The sequence below is a fragment of the Labrus mixtus genome, chromosome 15, assembly GCF_963584025.1.
Source record: "Labrus mixtus chromosome 15, fLabMix1.1, whole genome shotgun sequence".
Classification (NCBI taxonomy): Eukaryota; Metazoa; Chordata; class Actinopteri; order Labriformes; family Labridae; genus Labrus; species Labrus mixtus.
The window spans coordinates 24379500-24406692 of record NC_083626.1 but is presented as its reverse complement, the minus strand read 5'-3'; the positions used below and the strand labels follow the sequence as shown (position 1 = coordinate 24406692).

The window sequence follows — 27193 nt, the reverse complement described above, 5'->3', positions numbered from 1 at the left end:
ATGATTGTAAACATAAATTTTCTTTAAATCCAAGCAAAGCAGGAATGATAACATCATCTCAATGTTAGAAAAATTACGTTTTTCTTCACTGTTTCATAAATTCATGAAACAAAGCAGTTTATTGCAATACAAAAAAATGTAGTACCAGCTAAGCAAAACGACCCCCTCATATTACTTCAGCATATGAAGCCATAACGGTCTGAAAAGTGTGTGCTTAGTTACCTGCGCAGAAGCAGTTTGGGGTGATTCTTGCTCTCCAAATTGCGGTCGATGAGGTCCGACAGCAGGTGTTTGAGGACATCGGTGGCGTACTCCAGGCGCCCTTGCAGCGCCGTCATGATAAGTGAGGCCACGTTGCCGCGGTCCCTCATGGAGAAAGAGCGCTGCATTTCCAGCGTTCGGATGAAGGTGAGCAGGAACACCTTGTTGTTGATGAGCTGGCCGAACAGCTTCAGGGCCTTCTCCACGTTCTGCTGGCCGTTCCCCGACACCTGCACAGAACACAATGCACGTTAGCGCTGCTGATATATTTCCAGTGCTCGTTTTAATAATATATGTCCGCTCATAAACAAGAAGCTGGGTGAGTTTTTGTCAAGGATTCCAGCTCTTCTGCTTTCCTCTTGACCTTGTCGCGCACAAAATAAAGATTTTTTCTTTTTGCCAAGTGCACCAAAAAGCCTTGCTCATGTTTCACTGCAGGCAGACAGAAGTTCCCACTCACAGTAAGTAACTGAGAAGATCTTAATCAATTATTGACTGGGGTCTGTTAAAAAGCACTGCACCCTGAGTAATCTGCCTTTTCACTTTCAAGGCAAATGTCAGAAAACTAGCCTGGCAAAGACAATGAAACAGCCACAAAACTTACTTCTGTGTTGTTTCTTGTTTGACTACACTATTTTGAATTTTAAAAGTAGTAAGAATCTACTCCAGTCAAAGTTTCTGTTTTGGTCAATGGCTTTGTCTCTTGCTCTTCAACAAGTTTAGTCTGATCAGAAATACCACCCCTCTATTATCATTACACTGCTTCCAGATTGAACAGCAACTGAATAGTCTATTCATTGTTATAATCCAGAGGGACATTAAGTCATCGGCTATTTAAAAGAAATACATATCCTATTTGTTAAAGTTTGATAACAGCTAATGCGTAAAACTACTTTCTTGCTAACATTAAGTTAGCTAGGAATTCACCTGGTTTGTATTCTCTACTGCAGCGCTACTAAAGACCATATTAGCTTTCTGAGAGCTTAGCTAAGTGAGTGTTTGAAAGTAACTAACTGGTTATCAGTCAGCATTAGACTTCTTTCTCAGTTTGCGTTGTGTTAGCTAGAAAGTTACCTCGATCCAATTGTGTCTTAAAGCACAACCAAAAGGTAACATAAGCTTCAACCACTCCCCAGTTAACGTAGCAATATGTGGCTGAATAATAATGTTTGTTGTTGTTTAACAGTAGCTAATTAGTTATTAACATTAGCATTAATAACTAAGTTAACAATGTATTTTCTAAGAATTTACCTCCACCGTAGCACTTCCAAAAATACAAGCTTACTAGCTGACGTAGCAAAGTAAGTTGCCAAATGCTAACATTAGCTGTTGTTACAAAGCCATTAATTAATATCTAAGTTAGCAATTAATTTGCTAATAGTTACCTCTATCCTACTGTATCTATGGACTACCAAAAATATAAGCTTCAGTCATTTCCTAGCTAGTGGAGCAAGAAAGTTGTTGAATGCTAATGGTTAGCAACTCTGTTGTTCTAACAAGAAATATGGTGCTTTCCTTTGGATTTAAAATATAAATTTCCTTTTCACAATATTGTAACTGCATTTGAGTACCCAAACCCGACCATGACATCAGAAGAGACAGGCCACCACGTGAATGTGGTCCTGGTGAATCGTTTTTCCCTGATACTTTCATTTTCTGGACTTTCCCCCCCTGTGTGTTCCACATAAAATAAACTCATTGCAAAGCACCACTCGGGTCCCACAAAACGCAGTGCGAAAAAGTGTTTACCAGCCAGTTTTTTTCCCCCCCAAATGGAGGAACCCACAGTCCTGCCTTAGGATTGGGAATTACTCAGTTCATTACCTCTCATACTGCAGCCACTGGTGGATGAAATAGCCATGTGCTGGGACCCAGTTTTCCATGAGGGAGTGTGCATGTGCGGCTACATACTTGTATGCATGCTGCTCAGCATGATTGGCCATATATGTGTGTGTTAAGACCAGAGGGTAGAGAGGATAACTGGCACATGCTCCTTTCCCCCTCGAGCACTTTGCTGCTTATGGAGGTTACCCTGCAGGGAGAGTGGTGAGGGCGAGACAGTCTACCAGTCTCTCCCTAGCTCTCTTTTTCACCTCGGTTTGACTTTTTCTTGCCCTCTCTTAATGCGTTTGCTGCTTATACGTCTCAGACATCTCTCGCTGCCTGTCGTTTCTCTTGTTACCTCCAGTTCTCTGAGGACAGGATGATCCTCGATGCCGGGGAAGAGGACCCTCATGGCGTACGTCCTGTAGTCCAGATGGGGGATGCCGGCTCTGTCCAGGTCGCTGGTAAGCTCATTGATGTCTGTCTGCAGCTCGGCGAAAGCTGTGGGAGAAGAAAGAGAGACGAGTTAAGAGCGAATACTTGAGACATGCAGCATCAGAATAACACCTAAATGCCCTGGGGACCAAATACGTGAATCCTTCTCATCTTCGTGGTGTTTACTAGCGCTAAGATGAAGCTGACAGTTAAAGCCCGAGATAGTCTTCATGTCAGGAAAAACTCAATATTTCCCATTCCTTCCTTTTAAAAAAACTCTCTCTCTCTCTCTCTCTCACACACACACACACACACACACGCCTCCCTTTCTCACTCATTTTATCTACCAGCCAGTAAATTGGCTGTATGTGGCCCCAAAGAGCGCATGTCATCTCAGTGTGAGGCTGCAGGTGAGCACTAGTTAATTGGCTCCATCCTGACTGACTCCTGTTCGGGGCCAACGGCTCAGTTGCTCTCCCTTGCCGGCCTCAGGGGAGGCTCCTCCCCCCCCCACCCCACCTGTCTGCAGCCTATCACAGGAGCAGCAGCAGTCCCACAACACTCCTCCTTAAAACTCCGCCAGTCTTAGCCCCTCACATCCCAGCCCTCCTTTTGCGACTCATGGGTTTTATACACCGACACGCGGGGGCTCACAGGCACACATGAAGTGGATTTTCTTATAAGGAGAAACTCGGGTACCCGTTTCCTAATCCACCCTTCAGGGCAGGACACTCCTGGCCACTGCTAATGGTTAAAAACATTAATCTCCTCCTATCCCAAGGCTGTCTGTGTATGGCTGACTCCCCCTGTTTGCCTGCTGTGTCTGACTGTCTGTCATTTGCCCATTCTGGAAGTTTCTTTTCACTGCTGGGAAAGAAGGGGATACATCATAATGTCCTGTCTTGCTGATGAAATCCTCCGGACGCTGTCAAGCATATACTCATCTCAGTGATTGTCTGTAATGACCCGGTGATGACATCAGGGGCCAACCAGCAGTCGTTATTTAAAAAGTCTCTATATAAGAACGCAGTGTTGCGACATAAGAGACACTCTTTGTGAACCGTTGTTTGGCGCGGTGGCAAGAGGTCAGCCTGAGGTTATCCCAATGGGGAGAAGGTCAGAGATCAGGTGAACTACAACGCCCTCACTTAACCCCGAGCCACGAGGGAGGAGTGTGTTTCAAAGCAAGATGGCGGTTTGCTTCTGTAGCAGGGACACCAACAACTTAGGATGAAGACAAAGCATTTTATTGTTCACTTATTTGGTTTCAAAACACACAAAGCACACAGCCGCCCAACTAGACTTGTGTCAATACCCTTATTAGAAATGCCTCTGACTTCAACAATATATTAAAGATAAAACAATTCTTCTTAGTAAGTGAAGCCTGCACAGCACGAGGGAACAAAAAAAAATGTATCGCAACATCTCTACACACACCAGACAAAAGTTAAAAAAAAAAAAAAAAAAAAGACAAACGTAGCGTTTACCCCTTCAGTTAAGACCAGAATAAATTGTAATCAGCATAATGTGCCTCTTGCTGCGAGGGAGGTTGGGGTTACTCTAATGAGAAACTCTGTATTCATGTAGCTGTTTTGTGTGCAGAATGCAAACTAAGAAAGCAGCGAGGAAAATGGAAGGGCGAACGAGACGGGTCACACGCCGGGGTTAACTGACTTAATCTATGTGCTGCGATGTACAACCAGGATGACTCACTGACCCAGATTTGGAGCAATTTTCTCTGCATTATTTAACACACACTCAAGACCACCAGGAAGTTCCTTACTACACTATATATGCTCAAATACGCATTTATGCTCGTTATGTGATTATAGTCTGCACAAGTGAAATGCATTCACCGCCCCGTTCAGCTACATGAGTAGTAGAGCAGCCTCTCAAATGACTGTCAGTAAATGCATATATCAAAAAGCAGAGACCATAATCATGCTCACTCTACAACCTGACGTCTGAGTGTAGGCTGCTACAAAGTGCCGACGAACACTCGTCTCACCTTCTTTGCACTCCAGGGCGACACGTGACTCCAGGTTGTCCATTTGCATCTGCAGGCGCTTCAGGGTGAGGTCATTCTCACGCGACTTCCGCTTGTAGGCGATGAGGACGAGGATGACGATGATGAGGAGGAGGCCACCGCCGGCGGCGATGCTGACGATGGCCGGCAGGGTGAGCAGGCTGTCGGACATGATGTGGACCGCGCCTGGAGAGACGTGGAGGCCGCCTACCTGGACCTGTGCAGAGAGACACACACACACACACACACACACACACACACACACACACACACACACACACACGCAATCAAGATACATCCTAAATAAGTGTATTTGAGAAAATCCTTTCAGAGGATTGCCAGTATTTTGTAAACAATGGTCCTTGTATCCATATAAACTGTAACTAAATCCCTAATCTGATGTGCTCGTTCAAATTTCATTCACTGAAATTGCTTGTATTGACGCAATAAGTGGCTGTGATTGTTTTATGAAGTGTCTGACATTATTACAAAAAGTTTCTTAAGGGTGGATGCTTTTTTTTTTTTAAAGCAGAAACAGCTGTTAGTTAGCTCTCTTCAAATCCACCAAAAATAATTTAACCTTGCAAACATAGGAGTTAATTGTCTACAGCTGCCTTGATTGGCATGCTTGTTTGTGCTATTGTATGACTTATGTGTTTAAATGGCTGCATTCTGATCCAACACTATGTTAAGTTAACACCCAATAACGCTGCAACATGGACTCGTATTTAGCTCGTAGTGTTTTTTTGTGAATTGAGTGATGACGACTGTTTCAAGTTAAAAAAGTGAACAAAGAAGCTTGTCTCATCTGGGGATGTTGTTGGATGCTTTGAAAAACAATCTCAGCTTTTCAGTTGCCCTCTTTTATCTATGAGTCACTAAGACCCCAAATAAGTAAAAAAAAACTAGGGCCCAGGTTTAAAAATAGCCAAACTCCAGTTTCAAGCTACAACCTTCAGGGAGACAGCTCCTTATGTTTCAACACAATCCAATCCCTGGTCTTGGGGCTCCATATCACACGGTAACTGATGCACAGCATTGCATGAGCCAAACCAAAACATAGGTAAATATTGTCCAGTGAAATTGATGCTGAGAGCAAACACATGCAGCCACCTGCACACTGACATTAAGAGGGAGAGAGTCCGGGGTCTTGCACTCAATAAGCGAGCAAGCAACTAAAAATAATTGCTTCAGATTCTGGCAGAAACCTTTTGACAGCTAGAGCACATTCACGCTGTTCTCCTTTTCACCTTTTTTTTTTTTCTTCTTCAACTGAATGAACCATGATGAGAGACGAATAATTGACTATTTTGAAGAAGAAATCACAGATAAAAGGGATAGACAGTGGAGACAAAGTTAGGGATGCAAAACACACACATACTGACCATGACTTTGTATTGTCCGGTGAGGTTGGGGGGCTCACACAGCAGCTGGCTCTCGGACACAGTGACAGAGCAGGGGGTCTCTCCAATCAGCACCGTGTAGTTAAGCTTCACCCCTCCTGACGCCGGGGGAACCAGGTTTCTGCCCTGTGGGCACGTGGAGACGCACAGAGGGGGTTGCAAAATTAGGAGGAAGAACTCGGACACACCGACACATGGCTCAATGAGGATCAGAGAATTTTTTTTTACAAAAATCCGCGGAGCCAATATGTCCCCTCGATACACTGTAAATTAGATCTGCAGGTTTGGACACAGCTGCGGCTGAATGCGGCGACATACTGAGATCAAACAAGGTGATGTACTTCACAGAGAGGGAGAGAGAGAGAGAGAGAGAGAGAGGGGGAACAGCTGGCAAGCAGGATGAAGAGATGAAATATATTCCTAGATAAAGGCTTAGAAGACTTCAAAAATGTGTGAAAGAAAATCCCATAAACTGTCTTTAGAGCTCAGAACATTGAAAGGGACACATTCAAACTTGGTCTATTATAAAAAAAGTGTAAAATGAAAGTTTTCTGGAGGTATTGCTGGATTCTTTTTCCCAATAATTCACTTTGTTATTTTGGATAGTGAATAAAATGTTTAAATCACATAAGTTCTGTTTCATGTTTTTGTGTTTATTTAGCTCATTTGGATTTCTTAAGAAAGTAAGAAATGGTTGTCCACTAGTTTTGGTTCCTGCACATACTTTTGTTTCAGAACTTTTCCAGAATCAATAAGTAAACTTTAAGGAACATTTTTCCGATCCCACTTGACATCGGAGTCCAAAAATGTAGATGTAGATCTAGTGTGATGCAATGCAAATGAAATATTTTGGAATCCAGCAGTTTAAATACGCCACATGAGATTGGTTGTGACCCTCTGTCAGGAGGCTGTTGTCCTCCAGGTTCAGGACTTAGGTTCAAGGCCGGCTTGTAGCTCCATTCCTTCAAGTCATTCCCAACTCTCTCTGTCCCTGATTTCCTACTCTATCCCCTGTAAATAAAGGCATTCACCCATTGTCTTTGTGTTTATTTATTTTGACTTTGTGATAAACCTATGCTGAATCTGTTTTGGTGATGAGCTTTGTGAAAGTCTTAACAGCTGAGCTCTCTAACAGTGATTCTCATTTTGGTGAAGCTGGCAGTCGGTTTCCAATGCAATGAATTCTCATTTTTCAAGATATTCTGCTCTTGATTTTTATAAAACCAGAGTTTATAAAACTGTCTATTCTCCATGCTGAATAGGAAGTCTGTGTCTTGTTGAAGGACACGTTAATAAATCTCCTGTGAAGGTATTCATCATTTAATGTTGTGCAGATTTAAATGTATGCTAATCTGCATGCTCTTTACCTTGAGAATGATGGGCGAGCCCGGCTTCTGCTCGAGGACGCCCGAGGTGCTGAGAGGCTCGAAGTAAGGGTTCGGGTAGTAGAGGAGGTTGGTGTTGTTGTAGACCAGCAGCGCCTGCACGTTGTTGAAGATGAAGCCGAACTCGTCCGCGTGTTTCACCGTGTCCAAAGCGGGGTGATACTCTGCCATGAGGGAGGGGGCCAAGCAGCTCATAGTGGTGGTGTTCAACACTTTGCACACCTGAGGGGAGAACAAAGACAGGAAGGACAAACGTTAGAGAGAAATCCTTATTTCACTGCTTTGATTTCAGAGCATCCTGGAATAAGACAAGAATTGGAGAAGTAGTGGAAGTTTATTTTGGCCTGCAGTAACACTGTCACCTGTCCAGAAGGAATGTAGAAGTTATATATAAAATATAAATAAAATGCATTGAGGAATAAATACATTGAAAAAGGGCAACAACAAGCATTTATTTTTCTTTTAATTTGATCTGGAAATTATTATATTTGACAATAAATCACATAATGCTTCCATCTTTAAAAGTCACAACGTTGTAATAAATGTTCACAAACATTTTCCAGGGTCCAAAGTGATGTCTTTAAACTCCCTCTTATGTCAAACCACCAAAGACTTCATGGATTAAACAATTAAATGTCGCAGCTGAATTGTGATTAAAGCTCCCGGGCGGAACTTTCAGTATGTGTCGATTTTGGTGCCCGTTGTAGATCCTGCTTTTGTTTTAGCAATCAAACAAAAATAATCACTAGGAAATGTTAAAAAAAAAAGTCTGTTTCTGCAGCAAGCTGACACCTAACCTGCGGCAGTGCTTTCCAACATTTATAAAAAACAATATAGAAGTAATCAATCTTGTTGCAGATGTTCATGTCGGCTTTTGCAGCTCATAAAGAGACACCAGTATTAGTTTCAGTCTGTTTTATAACAGGCTAAAATCTCCTCACAGGAGCTTTAAGTCATCCAGGAAACACTCATTGATAGATGATAAAAAAGGTTTATTTTTCTCTGGCTCCAAAAATAAAACAAACACACACACAAACGCATACAGCACAAAGTTTCACGCTGATCACTTTAAAAGCCTTCTGTTTGTTGTTACCTTAAGTATGATCTTTACTGAAACACATTGGTATCAACATGAACCCTGCAGGAAGATCAGCAGCTTAACAACTGGCATATAAAATCATCCTTTTCTGAGAAAAAAGCATTTATATCATCTCATTAAATCCATCTTTATTGGAGAGGAGAGGAAGCCTCCATAAAAAAAAAGCAAAAATAAACTTCTGCTACAGCTTTACTGAAAAACCCCCCGGAGGACAACAACAAAGGATGGAGGCATTGCTCCTCTGTCTCCTTAGGTGGAGGTTGAGCTATGACTCTTTTATTACTTCTCGCTCCACTTTTCCCCCCTATGAGAGACCTGTCTTCCATCCGTCCTCACCGGCTCAGTTCTAAAGGGACGGAGAGCGAGGATTGATTGCTGCACGGCGCTCGGCTCACAGAAGGGTTTTATCTCCTTTCTCTCCCTCTCAGCGTTCTCTCTCTCTCTCTCTCTCTCTCTCTCTCTCTGGGGAGGAAACCTAATTAGAGGTAAATATCATCAAAGCTGGTGAACGCTCGCCACTACCACGCCTCCTACCTGTTGTCTGCTGCTCGGGAGCGAGACGGGGAGATCGATGCAAACTCATTGTGTGCAGGCTAAAGCAAAGTGCAATGTGAGATGCAGGAGGAGTGTGACTACAGAGGTGGAAAGAGAGGCCGGTCTCCTTAAACACAAGAGAGTGTGTGTTTGTGTTTCAACTTTGTGGAACATCGGATCTAAATGTGGAAAAAAAAGAAAAGCAACTTAAGCAGGGGACTGTGCTGTATTGTGTGTAATGTGTTTGTGACTTTGGGCTACCAGTAAGGATTAATTTAATCAAGCATTAATCTGATAATCATTACTGTTATTCAGTGTCGGGGAAGCTGCTTAACGAAGCTGCCAATTACTTCACACTGGAAGAAAGTGAACTACAGCAAAACCCCCAGAGGGAGATGTGTTATCTAAAGCTGCAAAAAGAAGTTTACACTACTTTGGAAAAATCTAACTCATGAGGAGATGTGATCAAAAACAGTTAAAGAAAATGTAAGGAAATACAAAAGTCACGTGCCATTTTTTGATGAATGGGAAATGGACTTGAGCTTGTTTAGCGCTTTTTCTAATCTACTCAAAGCGCTTTTACACCGCAGGTCACACCTATACATTCTCACACTGGTGGCAGAGGCTGCTATTTAAAGGCTTAATATGCGATTTTCACACTTAAATGTAATATAAATCAAGTATATCCTCTGAAAATAACTCTGTGAGTAATGGGTGTAACACCTGAGTCCCACTGTCTGTGATGTTTTCAGAGTTTTCTGAGTCCTATCTTCAGTTTTGTTTACATCGCCCGGACAGCTGGCTGACTCCTCTCCTCGTGTATAAAAGTTGTTTAATTGAGAGACTAGAGAAAAGAAGAATAACATACTGTACTCACTGCTTAACTGTGTTTCTAGATCACGCTCATTTCAGGTAAATTTACATGCAGTGTGAAGATATGAGCATAATAAAGATCGCTAGCATTAGCATGCTAACACAACAATGCAGCGAGAGTTGTTTTGGTTTCATACTGGTGCTCAAGGGCGACATCTGCTGGATCATGAAATCACATATAAAGCCTTTAAAGTAACCATCAGAAGTAACTTAACCCATTCCTACACATTCATACACCACCAACAAAGCAGCATGGGATCGAACCCGGTTGACAGACGACCAACTCAACCAACTGAGCCACAGCCTCCCACTAAATGTGCCAAAGGTCATATGTAAACCTGTATAATACCACACTGTTTGTAGGAGGGTGAAATGCCTACCAGTGAGACTCCTGCCTTCCATAAACAACAGAAGAAGAAGAAGACATACCGGTACTTTATCAATCCCCCCGGGGGAAATTCATGTGGGAGTGTTACTCTGAGTTAGCATTTTACAACCTCTATAAGCATGTGTTGATAAATAGCACTAATCCAACCCTCAGACTTAATGCAGTGCATGGACAGGCCCTTTGCAGAGGAGTGGGTGAAAGAAAAAAGATGCTAATGTCCGGTTAAAGGAGGTTTAGTTACATAAGAAAAACAACAGTCAAATAAAATAAATGTGTAAATAACTCTTTTAGCTCTGATTATCTGATGTTTAAGGATCTGTATGACTTATTGGCAGCCTTCAAGTCAACACTTCACTCGATACCGGGTTCATGTGTGAAAGAGACAAAGAGAGAAAAAACTACAATGCAGCACACACGTTCTACACACTCGGCCTGAGTGCTCTGTAGCAGCTTGCTCTGCTCTTGTGTGACATTTTTTTCTTTAGAATTCCCACTTAACAAGATACAGAAGAAGCAGCGCATAACAAGAGAGCGAGAAGATAAGCCTTTTTTAAAAAATAGATAGCGCTGCCAGGAGAAGGCCTCCTCACGTACTTTCAACAAGTTTAGGTTGTGTGAATGCATGGGAGGCACTTCACTGTATAAGCCAGGAGCACTGAAGTTACAACTTAAAATGCACTGTTCTGTAAAAAAAAAAAAAAAAAAATCAGCTCACTGTTATAAAGACATACATTGAAAACACAATGTGTGATAACGTCGTTGTTCACAGTACAACACTGTGTCAGTGCTTTATGGTTAATGAATGAGTGAATGTTTCCAATACTGCATGTATACACATACAGGAAGAGAAGTTGTTGTGGCTTTGCTAATGTGCTCCTAAATAAGTAAACAGTATGTTTTCCTCAATGCTGTGTGCAAATGGAAAGGGCTTAATGTAGAAAAGAGTTCAAGCTAAGTTTGATACAGTCTGCTTTCTCACTGTTGGCAGAGCGACATGTCACATATAGACAGGCCCAGATGCTCTGGTAGCGTCCTCGTGACTGTCACGTTGGAACATTTGCAAGTCAACGACGGCTCTGACTACCATCTGCTCTGCTGGAGATGGATACTGTGAGGGCTTTTTTTATTTTTTTTTATTACACTGTCCTCACTTTATCTCTTCTTACTCACTCTCTTTCTTTTTTTTTTATTATCCTTAAATAAATCCTTTCCTTCACTGAGTCCTGTCAGCAGAGTGTGACGTGTGTAAATCTGAAGCGATGAGTGAGTAAATAGTGACGGGGAAATGGGGGCATTGTGGGATTTGAAAAAAAAGAAACATGCGAGTGGAGCAATAGATGTCTGTATTTTTGAAATACTAAAGACACATTTTCATGACTTCTCCCTTTCAATTGGAACTTTAATTTCATGTTTAAACAACTAAAAGATTCAAAAGGGATTCTCATTTCTTCAGATGATTTTTCTACCTTGACAGTTTGCTGTTGAAAGCCGAGCTGATATTGCACCACCTAGATTCCAAAAAGCACGTTTTCTCGCTTGATATCTTTGATATAAATTGCACATTGCAAAAATAAAAAATAAATTCTATACAGCATACTTTCAATACGTGAGAGTATACAACAGTACATCCATTCCTGGAGGCCACGTGAAGAAACCAAGCTCCACATTGTTCAGCATTGATAAAGTGAATGGAGGTCAACAGATAGAGAAAATAATTGGAATCTTGGCCTCATCTGTCTTCTTTCTCTTGTGTTGGAGCGAGCCGCCGTGTTTTAAGGCACTAACGCTCCAACCCCTCCGGCTGAATACATTACCATGATCTACTGTGGTGCTGCAGCCCACTCAGCCGTCCAAAGGTCTCTGGCCGGAGATGTGGTGAGAGACACGGACTGAGCGAGAAAAGGTGGACCGGGCTGCGGTGAGCTGCGTAGGAGAAATGCGGAAAAAAGGGGTCACGGTGTCAAAGATCACGCGGAGGCTATGATTCCATAAGCCCGTCACCGGCGGTTCCTCTGCTCCTGCACTTTGTTACTCCTACACGGGGTCCGCTTTCCTGCCCGCCTGCTGTTCCAGCTAGCTGCTGAAGCTTCAAACTTTAACCCTCATTCGTCAAAAGTATCTGTGCGGTGTTTAACTAGCGCAAATGCAGAGTTTATAATTAATAAGATATGACATGCTAGATGTATGCTGGATGATAGGGGGGAATAATAACTTTGAACATCTTTGGTTAGCTCTTCTTTAGGGGGTTAAGAATAAGGTATGAATATTAGAAACATTTATTGTCACATATTTCAGATGTTTTCTCCCATTCTGACAGAAATCAAAACATTACATTTTGAAACAAATAAAATAAAAATATGTGGTATGTGTTGCTGCTTTAGGCCCCCAATAAGCCTGTTGAATCATTTTATTTGTACCGTACAAAACTAAGGGATGACTTACCTGCCGGTCCACATGCACTCACTCTGCCTGTAAACTCTGGAATGTATTTTTCTTCTTTGGTTTATAGGATGTTTGACACAGTACATTTAGTCTAATTGCAAAACTTAAGGGGGGAAGGTCACGGCTTGTGTGTGTCACCTTCTCTACCTTCTGAAGGTTTGATAGTTTGGACTCAAACGCTGTCCTGTAGATACTGGACTTGCTTTATCTTAAAGTCAAACTCCTTCTTACACATCATTGAAGTATCCAATATAATCTTCACATATTTTGAGTTGTGTAAGAATCATAAAGAGTAAAAAAAAAACATGGACGTATTCTCAGTGACGTCCACCCATTGGTTTCTGAAGACGCATTATGAAGCCAAAGGAGGGCGGTCGCCATATTTGAAATGCTATCTGCACCCACCTTTTCAATCAATTAAGTAACAGGCAAAGTATTGGAGTAAAGGTGGGCCTTTAGGTTTATAGCATAGCATAACAGCAGCAATGCACTCAAGGAACTGTTGTTTTTTTTGCACTACCGCATTGGCTTCATTTTTCAAGACTAAAGGTTGCCACTTTGTATGAAAACCCTTTTTCTTGGATTTGTGGATTATCTTGGCATAGTGTAGAGACAAATATTCCTCCTGTGAACTGTGAACATCTGTATTGTTCACGAGTTCTCTTCTTTAGTAAAGCTTATATGAACACTTCTGCATATGATCTGTATCCCCTAAAAGTCATTCATTTCTTATTCTTGGTTTTCATCATACCCACGGGCAAGTATTCTGCACAAGAACGGCAGAGAAAGGTGTTTGGATACTGTTAGCAATGACAGTGAAAAATCTGCAATCCTCTCCTGAACAGTCTCCAGCTGCCCTGCCATGAATCATTCGTTACCCAGAGAACACTCAATGTGTTTTTTTCGTCAAGGAGTTATCAAATCAAGCCCATTTTGCTTTTATTCCGGATAAGAGAGAGTGACACTGACACGTCAATAAGAGAGCAACACAACGGACGTTAAAGAGGAAAAGTGACAGCCCTCTTGACGCCAGGCACCCAAGAAGCCACGGTGATGCATGTAAATTGTATGTTCAGAGTGTCCACTAACATTGATTGTTAGTAATGATCTGTGCCTCTATCACTCAGTGGAGCAGACAATCAGCCTGATTGGCCCTGACATGATCGAGGCCTGACTGGCACTCCGACGCTGAACATCAGCAGCAGCTTATGTGCAGAGCATCAAACACTGACACTCAGTCCAGGGCCGTCTTAAATGCGGCCGAGGAAATCTTTCTGGGACAGGGAAATGTTCTGGGGGAAGAAAAAAAAAAAAGCCTTTCAGCTTTAATCAAGATTATGATAAATGTTTCAGCCGTGAATCTGGTGACAGATACCGAGCATTTCACAAAGAAAATTGTCTTTTTTTTTTTTGCCACTGCCGGATCCTTTGTGAACGTGTGCAGGTGACACAAGGGAGCCGGAGAAGAGAAGCAATTTAGCGGGAGACAGGTGATCATTTGAAGGCTGCCTGACAGACAGCAGCTCTTATTGCTATAGGCTGCTCTGCTATTTGCCTTCTTCCGCTGACAAAAGGGGGGAGAGTAAGGGGAGATGTGATGGAGGATGGGTAATTGTAACCTTAGCATTTAATAGAAATTCATTCTGTGTGGCTGTGGGGCCAATCAAGACAGCGACACAGGCCTCTATTGTGAGATGGGGGGGGGGGGGGAGCTGGAAGAGACGAAGTAAGGCAGAGATGAACAAGTCCTTTTTCAAAAAGCCTCGGCAAAATGATGAATCAGACAAGCGCAGCAACCCACACGCATGAGTCAAATCCCATCCCTGCAGGTCTCCAGGAGTCTCTCGCTCATCAAGTGTTTTCTTCTCTTAACATAAAACAGCAACTGATTTGTCTTTTACTTGTAATTACCCGGCTTTCAAAACTCACAAAGGTCTTTTAAGGAAACTGTGTCCTTACAGGAGGAAACACTGCCGCACCAAAAAAAAAAAAAAAAAAAAAAAAAAGCCCAGGGCTAGGAGTTAGGAGTTTTTTTTAAGTAAAGGAACATTCGCTAAGCAAGTCAGACACTTAAGGCCAATTTTAGCCTGCTAATGTGAGGGATGAAGAGTTGGAATTTGCAGAGGAGGAGGAAGAGGCATGTAGGGACAAATCTGCTTAAAAATATACAAGTGAGAGCTGGCGTTAGGAAATGTTTCAGCGTGTGTGCATCTGTACCTGTAGACCTATTCTATGAATAAGGCAGGAGATCGAATGTGTATGCATCTGTAGAATAAAGTTCCTCCATCACATTACAGCTGCTGGTCACAGTCAGAGGTCAGGACCCCATTATAGGTCATAGGACAAATGTAAGGGATCATGAGTACAGGAATTAAGAAAAAGTAAGTTCTGGTACTCTTTCAGTATATCGAAGATCCCACCATCAATGTGGCTTCACCTCTGAACCAAAGTATTTATTTACTGTTGTATAATTACATTTTTGTTTACTGTCTAAGTTATGCACATCTGGATAGTGTTTTAAGCTGTGGACATAGTGTACACTATAATGTTTTCTCTTACCATTACACCTGGACCCTCTGGGAAATGATTCAATCGTAGCTCACATTTGATTTATCAGACACTGTGATGTATTTTATTTTAATCATAACTGTCATTGCTCAGTGAAGCCGTTGTCACAAAAGCAGAATATCATCAGAATTCAAAAACAGTATTAAAGAATTATAAACCAAGAATTATGGTCAAAATAAACTTAAATAGAGTCAAGATATTAAAATAAAAGCTGGTTAGGTAGACACACACAGGGCATAATTAAATAAAGTATTCATGTGTTTGTTAATGGAGCCTTATTTGTAAGAAAGTTATGTTGTGTAAAAGGAGCCTTCATGTCCGTAATAGTGGGAACAATAAACTGGATGGTTTCAGGTTATTTTAGTTTATTGGCAGGGGTGGATCCAGGGTGTGGCCAGGGTGGCCTGGGCCCGACTTGAAACCTGACTTAGCCACCTCAAAATCCTATCAACTATATGCCTGTCAGCACATGTGTCTGATTAAACTAAGAGCTGTTGTTTCCTCCTCTCTAGATCCTTGCTTGTGTTGTACTTACTCTCTGGTGTAAGCCGGATTAAAGCGTCTGCTAAGTGAATTGTAGAATTGTAGAACTATTTTGGCTGTGTTGCCACAGGCTGCTAGTAGCTTTCTTTGAATTTCAGAATGGAAACATGTCAGTATTTAAAATGTCTAAAAAAAACGTGATTAATTGTGTTTAATCACCATTAACTGATTTTAATTGACTGACAGAACTTATATGTTAGATCAGAGCGCTTTATGTCGGGTTGTGTTACTACAATGTATCCACAGCTAGCTCCATTCTTTTACATATTCTGCTCTCCTTCCCCTCTTCTATCCCATTATTCCCCCTTTAGTCCATTCATCTGCCCTCCCAACCTTCCCCCAGACCACGGAGAGGAAAATCTCATCCTCTTAATTAAACAAGGAGCCGCGGGACAGGGGCTCAAATGCAATTTGTAACGATTTCCCGCAGCCAGAACTTTGATTATACAAGGGCTCTTTATGCTGACCAAAGACTTCTGACCACAGTTAATCTTCCATTGAAAGCCATTAGGAGCCTCCTTGCCCCCAATCATGCACACCTCAGACACTCCCCCCATCGACCCACGCACACTTTCCACACTGTCTTTGCTCTCCTTTTAACTCACTCCATTACTGGAGCAAGTACCTTTAGAAAGCTTTGAAAACCTACGTTTTTTAAAGTTAAGATTGTTGTTATGGGTGACTATTGAGAAGGTGAAAGGCAAAGTCAGGGGCATGGGTTGATGAGCTGAGATTTCGCCCGGAGAAAATTGAGAGTAAACTCTTAATTAAATACTGCATGCAGACCACTCTCACTGCCAGCTGCATTATTCAGATGCTCGTCGGAGTGCTTGAGACGGCTGGGTTCAAGCGGAAGTTAGGGAAGCGTAGAAAGCTGGAGGGGCTGTTAGGAGAGATAGTACTTTTTTCTTTTCATACCCAAGCTAAACATCACTTAGCTTGCTTGTATAGCAGCATTTGGCGACTCAAGCAGGACCTAGTTAGCATACATTTTCCAGCAGTTTTGTTCAGGGATTGCATACTGAACTGGCTCTAAGACAATAATAGAGGTTCTTACATTGACGGACTCTCGGCCGGCGTATTTGACTCGGATCCTTGGCTCCTGGACAACATCCAGATTGGTTCCTGTCACCATCAGGGGGGTGTGGCCACTGTGGAAAACACAACATGACATGAGTTATTCTGGTTCATTTTTAAATAATCATGTTTGTCTAACGCCTCTTCTTGTCTTTTCTTATTGATCAATCAGAGGAAAGAATACAGAAGGGGGTGTAAAAGAAGAACAAAAGGGAAGAAACAAAGTAGTTCAAAGGCACTTCTAGAGTAAACTTTCTAACCCTCATGTACCTCCTCAGAATATTCAGCATCAGTCAGAAATAAGTGCTTTCATCCTCAGTTTCTTTGGTGAGATAATAGCCATTGGAGTGGAGGATGATTAGAGAAGCTTTTTTTTAACCGACTTCAACGTCCTGCATTCAACTGGTGCACATTTTGGGCTTGAAAATACCGAGGTAGCTGGAGAACATAAGAATGCAGCGGTGGTCCCAGGCTTCATAAGACAGCAGCTCAAACAAACAAAGCACGCAAACAAAGCAGGAGGGAAACGGCTGGATGTGAGGCTCTCCCTGCAGCTGTTTGGCTTGTTTTCGATGTCTGTTGTCTTTGTTGTGGCGCCCGTCAGAGTGGCGTGCTGAATAAAGATGGCAGGCGGGAGAGATGTTCAAATTATAAATGTGGGATGGATCTGTGCTATTAGACTAACAATGTGGATAGTCAATTACCATGGAGGGGCTTTGTATTGTCTATAGGCTTATTAAATAATCTACTCAAACATTTATTGTCTATCCGTCCTTCCATCTATACATCCATCTATCCATCCATCTATCATCTATCTGTATGTACTTCCAAACATCCATCCATCCATCCATAAATCCATCCATCCATCCATCCATCCATCAATCAATCCATCCATCCATAAATCCATCCATCAATCCATCCATCAATCCATCCATCCATTCATCCATCCATCATCCATAAATCCATCCATCTATCAATCAATCCATCCATCCATCATCTATCTGTATGTACTTCCATCCATCCGTCCATTCATCCACCCCACCTCTCTACCACTTCATCAGTCCATCTTTCTTCATAGTGACTCATCTCTCCATCCAGCCATCAAAACAGCTCTCTATGAACAGCTCTCCATCCATCCATTTATCCAACCATCCATTCAGATAAAATAAAGGTGTGTCATCACACTTTTGCTGCAGTGTCCCTCACCATAGTCTCTGAGCTGCTACAGCCGTCTGCTGTGGACTCACACCTCTGATTGCACATTGTTCTACAGATCCTCTGCGTCATCTTCATCCTCTCGTTCTCTAACTAGTAGTGCATAGTGTGTGGGCTACTATCTACCAAAGACACTCAACAGATGGATCAACATCGACTCCAGTCGGAGAATTTCAGACTTAACAGCACCCAATCTGTGAGCTGTGGCACCTCTATCAGACCCAGACTAATTGGAGGAGAACCCAACTGTAATTGAAAGTACAATATTGACTTGTGTCTGCTTACTGTCACTGGCTTGGTCTGGCTTGCTGCAAAGCTCTTATAGTGTGATATCAGAAACTCAGGGTTGATTGGTCATGCCACATGTTCAGTGTTCTGACCAAAGACTGTAAAAAGGCAATATCTTGTCCACCAATTGAAGCTTCAATCATTTTGGCTGTCAGCATCTTCTTTTATGAATCAGAAGTCACAATATTTGGAGGATAGAGAGACTTGTCTTTCACATATTGTTACACCTTAAAGCATACCATGTTCTACTGTTGAATTTGTTCTTAATGGGTCCAATTAACTAAAAACATCATGTTGAGGAACATGTTAACTGAGTTAAGAAATCATTTGAAAAGAATAAAATCTCTTTCCCAGTTGACAAGGCCACCATTACAGTACCCCCACTACTGGCCTTTAGAACACACACAGTCCACTGGCTTCACCTCTGACAAACTTGGCTATGTCCACCTCTTTACGACAGTCAATGGTTACGACTTTACCTTGCAATGCTCCAGTCAGGGTCAATCCGCTGGACGGTGGGATCCTCGATGTACTCAAAGGTGAGGCTCTCCTTGATCTGGGCGTGGTCCACACTCACACTGATCTGCACCGGGCCGACCCCAGACGGGGAGGGGGCGGAGTAGCAAACAATCTCCGTCATGGTCCGCCTAGAAGAAAAGCATGAAAGAATCTCCACTTTTAGAAAAGTCAATTTAAAAATCCCCTTTATGTATTATTAATTTATCTACTTTATGAACATGTAGCTTTAGCTGATATGAGCCAAAAACGTGCCTACAACAAATTAATGTTTGTACTGCAAGCCCTGTTCTGTAATTTTCTAAATAAAAACACAGGGAAGAACAGCTAATCCTGTCATAATAAGAGCTCTAATTACTGCATGGAAGATATTTGTAATGCAAACAATTAAACATGGGGGAAAAAATCAGTTTGTGGAATCTCTCAGATTCATCTTTAAACACACACAGGTGCAAATGACCTAATCCACATACAAGTCTATACACGTAAACAGTCATTTCACCACTGTCGGATGTGTTTCTGTATTCTCCCCTCCCTCTCCATGACTCCATGCTGTATCTGCCCACCCTCTGAATTTGTCCCAATTTATCAGCACGGAAGAGCTTGTAGTAGAACAGCCCCCCCGTCCGCCTCCCCCTCCCCATCCCCGAAATGCAGCAGGGAAACACAAACCAGTAATTAGCCCCATATCTCATTAAAGCTGGCTTGACTCCTCAACCTTTACAACATTACAGTCGAAACCACTGCAGCAGGGCTTTAGATGCCTACAGGAGGGGGGAAAGTAGAAGGAGGACGTGTGGGAGAAACTAACAAGTGAAGGAGATGGAGGGAAACTGTGAGAGACAAGAGGAAAAAAGGGAGAGGGATGAGCGATGAACAAATAGATAGAAAGATAGAAATGGAAGGAGGGAGGGCAGTTTGAAGAAGATGAAAGATCCATAGGTGCAGCATTCTTTCTGAAAGCTTTTCCTTTCAGGGTTTGATGCAGTAGGTCATCAAAACCGTATTAAGATTTACATAAGTTTTCTGACAGCGAGAGAAAGAGAGTTTTCCCCTGAGGGATTTTTTTTTTTTTTGTAATATGATGAGAGAAAAAAAAATACAAGAAAGCCTTGAAATATAGCGGCTTGTTTAATGGGAATAATATGCATCATCTTGGGAATAGGAGCTCTTCATTCCCTCACAGCATGCCTCATATCTAACGTTCAGTGACAGTGATGTATGTAGCAGCTCAGAGAAGTTAAAGAAACACGGAGTCAAACAGCGGCGATGCTATCTGTACTGTATATAATAAAAGGCATCGATTTTTTTTGGCTTCTTTCAAAAGGCAAATTCAAAAAGTTATCTAAAACATAAAACATAAAAATGGCCTGAAAAAAAAAAGTGAATCTGCCAAAAAATGGTCCTGGAAGAAAACGTTTGGGAACCACTGAGTGAAATGTTTCTATCCAAAACATTTTTTAAACTCTATTGACCCTTTTTGTGATGTGCTGTGATGTTTTGTAAAATAATCATTATCCTCTGCTGCAAGTAAAACACTCAGCACTGCTTCTTTTTTCAATCATTTTCCACAATTATCATCACAGATGGAGGAGGGGATGCATCTTTTTTCCCTCAGTGAAGAAGGTATCTTTGCCTCCACTGCTTTCTTTCCTCTGACTTACTGATGCTCATTTGTACTTTCGGTCTTTCAAACTGATCCTTAATTTAGCAGCTTTGTCATCATACACGTTTCAGACAGAGGTTCTCCTGCAGGTCTTTTTTTAATCCACAAATTATGTAAACACACCCAGGATCTGTGGTAATAGAATAAGACCTGACCCCTACTAAACATGAGTCATTATAGGTTATTATTATAAAGCATGGAGTTGAACTCTTATGGAATCTGGACCGGTCTCAGGTCCGAGGGGTTTTGGTAGCCTGTGAAGACCTCTAATCCACATCACACTCTAGTTTAACCTGTGGACTGTAAAAATCAAGAACGGTGCCTCTCATTTACACTCCACACCTCTCACCCTTTCCCACTAATCTTAATGTGCAAGCACAATAAAAAATCCTTTCCCCATGAATAGCCTGCGTTAAACAAAAGCCCGATCATGCAGGCTGTTTGAGCAAATTAAACTTTATGGCCTGCTAATAGCGCTTTTTACGGTATAATTGGGTGCAAGAGGGAAGAGTCTCACCCAAAGAACTCGCAGGTCTGGTTCCCGAACTGAACGTTGACGCTGCTGCCGGCGCCGAGGTTCTCTCCGATGATGGTGACTTTGGTGCCCCCAGACTCTGGACCCCGGCTGGGGGACAGACCTGTGACTGAGGGAGTCTGCGAAACAGAGAAACAGAAGTTTAAAAAAAATGACTCTGAAAGAAGAGAGAGGAGCATAAAATCAAGAAGGCAGACAAAAGATGCTCGTATCCTAGTGTAAAAAACAGGCCAGCATCTCTGTGGCACTTCTCCAAACCTTCATGTATTAACACCACCCACCCCCCCACACACACCACCCCCCCCACACACACCACCCCAGAAAATTACAGTTATTCATATTGCCACACTGATGGTAGTGGAGCTCAGTGCTGTAGGGAGGAAAAGAGGATAAAACCAGGAGCTCTTAGAGTCCCCGAGAGATCCTCCTCCTGCACGACGTGCTTTTCTCGGGTTGTGTCTGAGTGAAGCTTTTTAAAGACACTCTGAAAATAACTAGTGTTTACAGCTGCAGGCAGCGAGGCCGCTGTCACACACACACACACACACACACACACACACACACACAGATGGAGTAAATATCCAAGCAGACAGTCATCATGCAGAGAAAAAACACATGCGCACAAATATAAAACAACAATTTAAAAAAAAGTGTGAATACATACTACACATCATGTCCCTTTGCAAAGTGTTCCAGCATTAGTTAGTGGCTGAAAAAGACAGTCACACAGGGAGTATGTCTTGCAGGGAAAGAACACTCGAGTCGTGTCTTCATTTTTAGGTGGCCTGCAACACGAGGGAGTCGTGACTTTCACCAATTCTAGTTGCTGTGAAGTATTCTGATTTCTCCACGTTTTTCCCAAAGAAGCAGGTGTGTGACGATGGTGAGAAAAAAAGGTAGCCGAGCTGGGAGCATCACGCTGACAGACCTAAAAACTGTCAGCTAATTGTGACTTTCAGGATGCGGGCGAAAGCAGGTACTCGTAAAAAAAAACAAAAAACAACTGCAGTAATTAGCGGCTGCTGTTAATTGATAAGAGAGTGCTAATTGTGAAGGTGTGAGAGAGCGAGAATGGGAAAAGTAGATTATCTGTTAGCTGCAGGCTGGGCAGGCGGCAAAATAACAGAGACGGGGGGGGGGGGGGGGAATATGTGTGTGAGCCGGCTAACAGGAGGGGGCTCATTTGAGCTATTTGTTTGTTCTTTAATTCATTCATTGATTCTGTCTCACTCTGCATCCACTAACATCCAATCCTACAATTTTTACTTCCCAGCTGTACAAGATATAAGCCTAACATCATTCTAACATCATCTAAAAGAGCGTTCAGTTATTCTTAAACAGAAATCTTCAATAAATCTCAGACAACTTTCTTAAAATTTTAGGGACATTTTTGGAGAGTTTTATCATATTTTTTAAGAGGGAATAAAACATGCAGTTAATGCAAGTGCTTCCTGTGAGTCTGGGCTGAAGCCGATACATCAGTAGTTCTTCCAGCACCAGAAACGATACAAACTATTTCAGTTTCAATGCCAGGCTCTGTCTTGGCTTAAAACTTTGCTACCAGTGGCTAAATTAGCACCCTAATGAGTGCAGAGGATGTTATGGACAAGAATACCCTTTACAGTGTTTTGGTCGACTTGGATATAGAGAAGCACTAATTGGAGTCGGTGCATACAGCTGAAGACATAAAGGCCAGTGAGGTTGAGGGAACTGCTACTTGCAAGCAATGCATCCTGGTACATGTAGGCACTGCAAGCATGCGGCTCCAAAATCCTTTTATCTTAATATGTATTTATTCTCTATTTCAGCAGTTCAAACTGATTGGTAATCAACACCAAACATGACATGAATTACTTTTAGTACAGCTCAGCTAGCGAGAGGTAAAGACTATGTTGATTTGCAAAGCTTTGTGTCCATTGTGGTTAGATTCATTTGATTTTATGATCCTCAATAAAGGTAAACAGAAACTGTAATCAGAGCGCTGCAGGGATCAGTTGAAAACACTTTGCTGCTAATGGAAGAATGTTTTTCTAAAACAACAAGTAAACATTCACAGAGCAGCTTCATTAAACTGTCAGTTGGCATGGCAACTTTTTTTTTTTTTTGCCTTTGGCGCATGAACTTCTCTTCAATAACAGTACAAATCACTTTTTTATTGAACTCACTTTATAGAGTTGTATTGCTGAAATGCAGCTTCTTAGCTTTTCCTGAAGCAAACTCTACCTGTGAGCGTTATGTGATGTGAGCATACAGGGCAATGTGATGTTACTGTGCAGACGTACCACAAAGGAGTAGAGCTGTGGGGAGCGAGCTCTGAGCTCTGGTCTGCATTCTCCGACACACAGCTGGACCGGACCGGGTCTGGTGTCGGAAAGAGCCGGATCCATCTCACAAACGATCCTACAGGAAACACAAACGTACATAATATCAAGATCACAGGACAGAAATACAGATTCATTAGTAGAGCCCTCTTGGGTGAAATAAGGAGGAATTCACCTTTGATGCAACTGACAATGAACAAGTGAGGTCATCAATTAACACCTGTTGCTGTCAGAAACCCAGAGACTGTTACCTTCTGAATAGCTGCAGTTTGACCTTTCCTATGATTGGATAATGAAATGAAGTATGTGAGAAATATCAAACTTAAAGCTACAGTAGGCAACATTATTTCAGTAGAATAAATTTGATCACTGCATGTCAAAATATTAAATTGAAATTGTCCTTAAAATCAATATGAATCTACTCTGTGTCGTTAGTCCCCTCTTTGTATTAGGTCAAAAAACAACCAATCAGGGTGAGGTTACACAAAATAGCCAATCACAGTGACCCTGTACATATCATCAGGGGCGCTGCTTGTCAACAGGCAAGGCAGGTAACTGCTCGGGGCCCCAGACCAGTAAGGGGGCCCCAGAGGGCTGACAAACTTTGCACCAAAGCAGCGACCCAAAATGTGCAAATTTTGCAATGACAGTAGGAAACCTCCCTAAGGGGGGCCCCATCTGACCACATCCACTGTCGTTGCCCTGCTGAGCACTGGTCGGAGGGCCCCTGACATAACTTTTGCCTAGGGCCCCGACAAACCCTAGAATCACCACTTCATCATTGAGCTTCTACACAACTTGTACTGGCAGCTCTTTCTCTCTCTCTCTCTCTCTCTCTCTCTCTCTCTTTCTCTCTCTCTCTCCTCGCCTCATGGAGCTAAGAGCACAACAGCTGTGCAGCACCATCCAGTTACTACTACTTCTTCTTTTTTTTTTTTTTTTTTTACTTTATTCGTATGAATATTGATCAGCTGTGAGTCTTTTCTCCTCGAAGTCTAAGTCTGACATAACAAACAGCTTGCGGTGATAACAGTCGGTGTGTGTGTGTGTGTTTGGCGCATCATTTGGTGGGAGGGGCTTGAGCGGAGTGAGACGAGGAAGCAGAGGGAGAGGTGGAGGGTTCTTTTCATCGACATGTTCATGTTGGGGCGCTGGTGTTCAGAGGCTACAAACCTCCTCACACTGGTTGCACATGTTCAAGTTGCTCACTGCCACTTTAAACAAACCAGACTGAAACCTCATTTCAGGACAGTTTAAATAAACTTATATTTCAAGTTTGGAATCACTTTTTAATACTTACTATTTTGTCCACAACACCCGATGTGACGCTGTTAGAAGGCCGTGGTGGATCTGGGTTTCCAGTGGCTTTTCAAATTAACTTTGGGCTCAGAAGTTTGTCTGTATGTTTGAATGCTTGAGCGAAGTTGGGTGAAAGTAATCAAAACACTTCTCTGCTCGATATCGATTTACGCTCCACTCTAAATGCAATCCTCTTCTGTTGTCTCACTCATTTCATTACGTGACACATCCAGACATCGACCACCGCCCGTCGCCCCCCCCTCCACGACTCACTTTCTTTTAAGAGAGACCAGAGCTCCTCCTCGAACTCAACCCAACCTGAACCCCTGTGACGTAAATTTCCCCTACAACAACCGTGCCCTGCTGTGCCACTGTGGTGGTACGACGAATGTAAATCACATCAGACGGATCGATACAGCTTTATCATACCGCGGGATCGGGTGTCACCGTGCCAGGTGACTAGATCAAATGACATAATAAAAACGCGGACGTCTATTGATCGGCAGTGCCAGGGAGTAATAAAGTACAAGAGGCAATCGCAGCGTGGAAAGAGAGATGGAGTATATGTGGTGAGGCAGATGGCAGGGGCAGGCGGGAGCAGAGCAGACATATTAGTTCTCCAGCGCTGATCGTCTGAATTACAACAAATGACTGTGGGAGTTTGTAGGATGAACTATGTGGAAGAGAGAGAGTGAGAGAGAGAGAGAGGCTGAAGGAGGATTTACTCGCTGACTGAGCTGCTGTTTTATTCTCAGTAGGTCAAAAAGAAACCCACTTATATTCATACCTGAAGGCCTTCTCCTCCATGTCCTTTGTGAAGCTGCATATTTTCATTTTTTTTGTAAAACTGAACGTTCAATTGAAGGTTCCCGCTCTCCGTCAATAGTCCCGCTTTTTCTTTAAAAAAAATCTCAGACACTGGATTCTCACTAATGAGGACTCAATTTGGGTCACTTTTTAAAAAAATACCGCCGGATAGTAAAAGCAGTAAAAAACAAAATACTTTCAAACTGCTGAGAAACACAAAAACTTGAGACTTTTTTTCTTCAAAGCAGGAGTGGCTTTCAAACACTCCTCTGAAGTAGGAACATAAAAGATAAATAAATATGTATGTTGTCTCCGTTTTTTGTGTGCGATATAAAGTAAGACTCAGAAACAAACGGTTAAAGTCATGCATATAATGACCCCCCCAGAAGACCAGCTCAGAACCTCCTCATGAAGACTCCTACTCCTTCAAAGTAAGAGTGTCACTGGTGAAAGGTGAGTTTTTAAATTCTGCCCAGTACATGCAGTATGAATGAATTCCCTAGCTTGTCCTCTGTTTGGATTAAAGTGGTGTCAGATCAGTGCGCTGCAGACAAATTGTCCCCTACAGCCAAGTGGCACACAGTGAGTTTTAATTACAACCGGCCATTAAAGAGCAAAGAACACAGAGATACTGTGCTCTACATCATCTCCACTGCTCAAGAACAACCCCAGGAAGAGAGAAACACCCTGACTTGACTGTACATGTATGCAAATGGACGCAGCACATGTATGTTTGAGGCTACATGTGTGATACATGAACTGTATCAGCACCATGCAGAAGTATGTGTGTTACAGTGATGCTGCAGTGCTGAGCTGTTCTCTTTTCCGAGGGCAGAAGTAGGCCAAGGAAAGAATTAGGGTTAAAGGCTCCTCTGAGAGCCATGACTGTGATAGCCTGTGTGTGCGAGCGTGCATGTGTGTGCATGTGTGTGTGTGTGTGTGTGTGTATGTGTCAGCTGTGCCTCAGTGCACAGCTATACATTTTAAACTTTGCACTGCTCCCTGAAAGACTCCATGTCAGTGCAGAGAGGAGAATTTCACACTAGCTGAAAGATGATTTCAAAGCATTTGCCACCCCTAAAAAACCTACAGATAGGACTGTATGTTTCCATAGGAAGATGTGAGTCTGTGAAACTGTGCATTACATTTACACCCTCTGTATTGTATGGGATTTGTATACATATTTGCACTTATAACTCATTGGTCTCCATGGCGAATCATTCGACTTATAATGGCTGCATGATGGAGGTTTTTTTCGTATAAGAAGGTTGAACTGCTTCTCCTTGAAAAACTAAATTTAAAAGAATACAACATAATCCTTATCGAAATATTTTATTCTGATGAAAGCCTTTTTACATTCTCTGCTGCATCACCTAGAGAGGTTAACCAACTATAAAACACGGAGGGCTCCTCCCCCCTACACACGTCTACATGTCTATAGCCGAGGGGGGCGAGCTGTGAGGCACCGGGAACGTTTCATTAGTTCAGGGTGAGCGGGACAGGCTTTAACGTGATGTATGCACAGCGTGGGACAATTAGGGAGGCAAACACAAGTAAACACACACAGCTGTTATGGGATTGTTGCAGACTAGATGAGCGATAGAGAGAGACCTGGGTGAGCGTGCTGCAGGGGGAGAAGAAGAGGAGTGTCAGGGCCAGACTGTCTGGACCCGTTCCAGTCTTCATTA

At 42.5% G+C, this 27193-nt stretch overlaps 1 protein-coding gene across 1 annotated transcript in view; it reads right to left on the bottom strand.

Moving 5' to 3' along the window:
* The window catches only part of plxna2 (plexin A2), a 211398-nt gene that overhangs the window by 36082 nt on the left and 148123 nt on the right, over positions 1–27193 (bottom strand). Inside the window, exons 14-22 of the mRNA XM_061057927.1 lie at positions 23361–23478; positions 21061–21197; positions 18841–19008; positions 16839–16932; positions 7317–7556; positions 5932–6075; positions 4529–4763; positions 2444–2586; positions 223–491 (exon numbers count right to left, since the gene is read on the bottom strand). Of these exons, the coding sequence (XP_060913910.1) occupies positions 223–491; positions 2444–2586; positions 4529–4763; positions 5932–6075; positions 7317–7556; positions 16839–16932; positions 18841–19008; positions 21061–21197; positions 23361–23478 (1548 nt within the window). The remainder of the gene's footprint in view (positions 1–222; positions 492–2443; positions 2587–4528; positions 4764–5931; positions 6076–7316; positions 7557–16838; positions 16933–18840; positions 19009–21060; positions 21198–23360; positions 23479–27193) is intronic.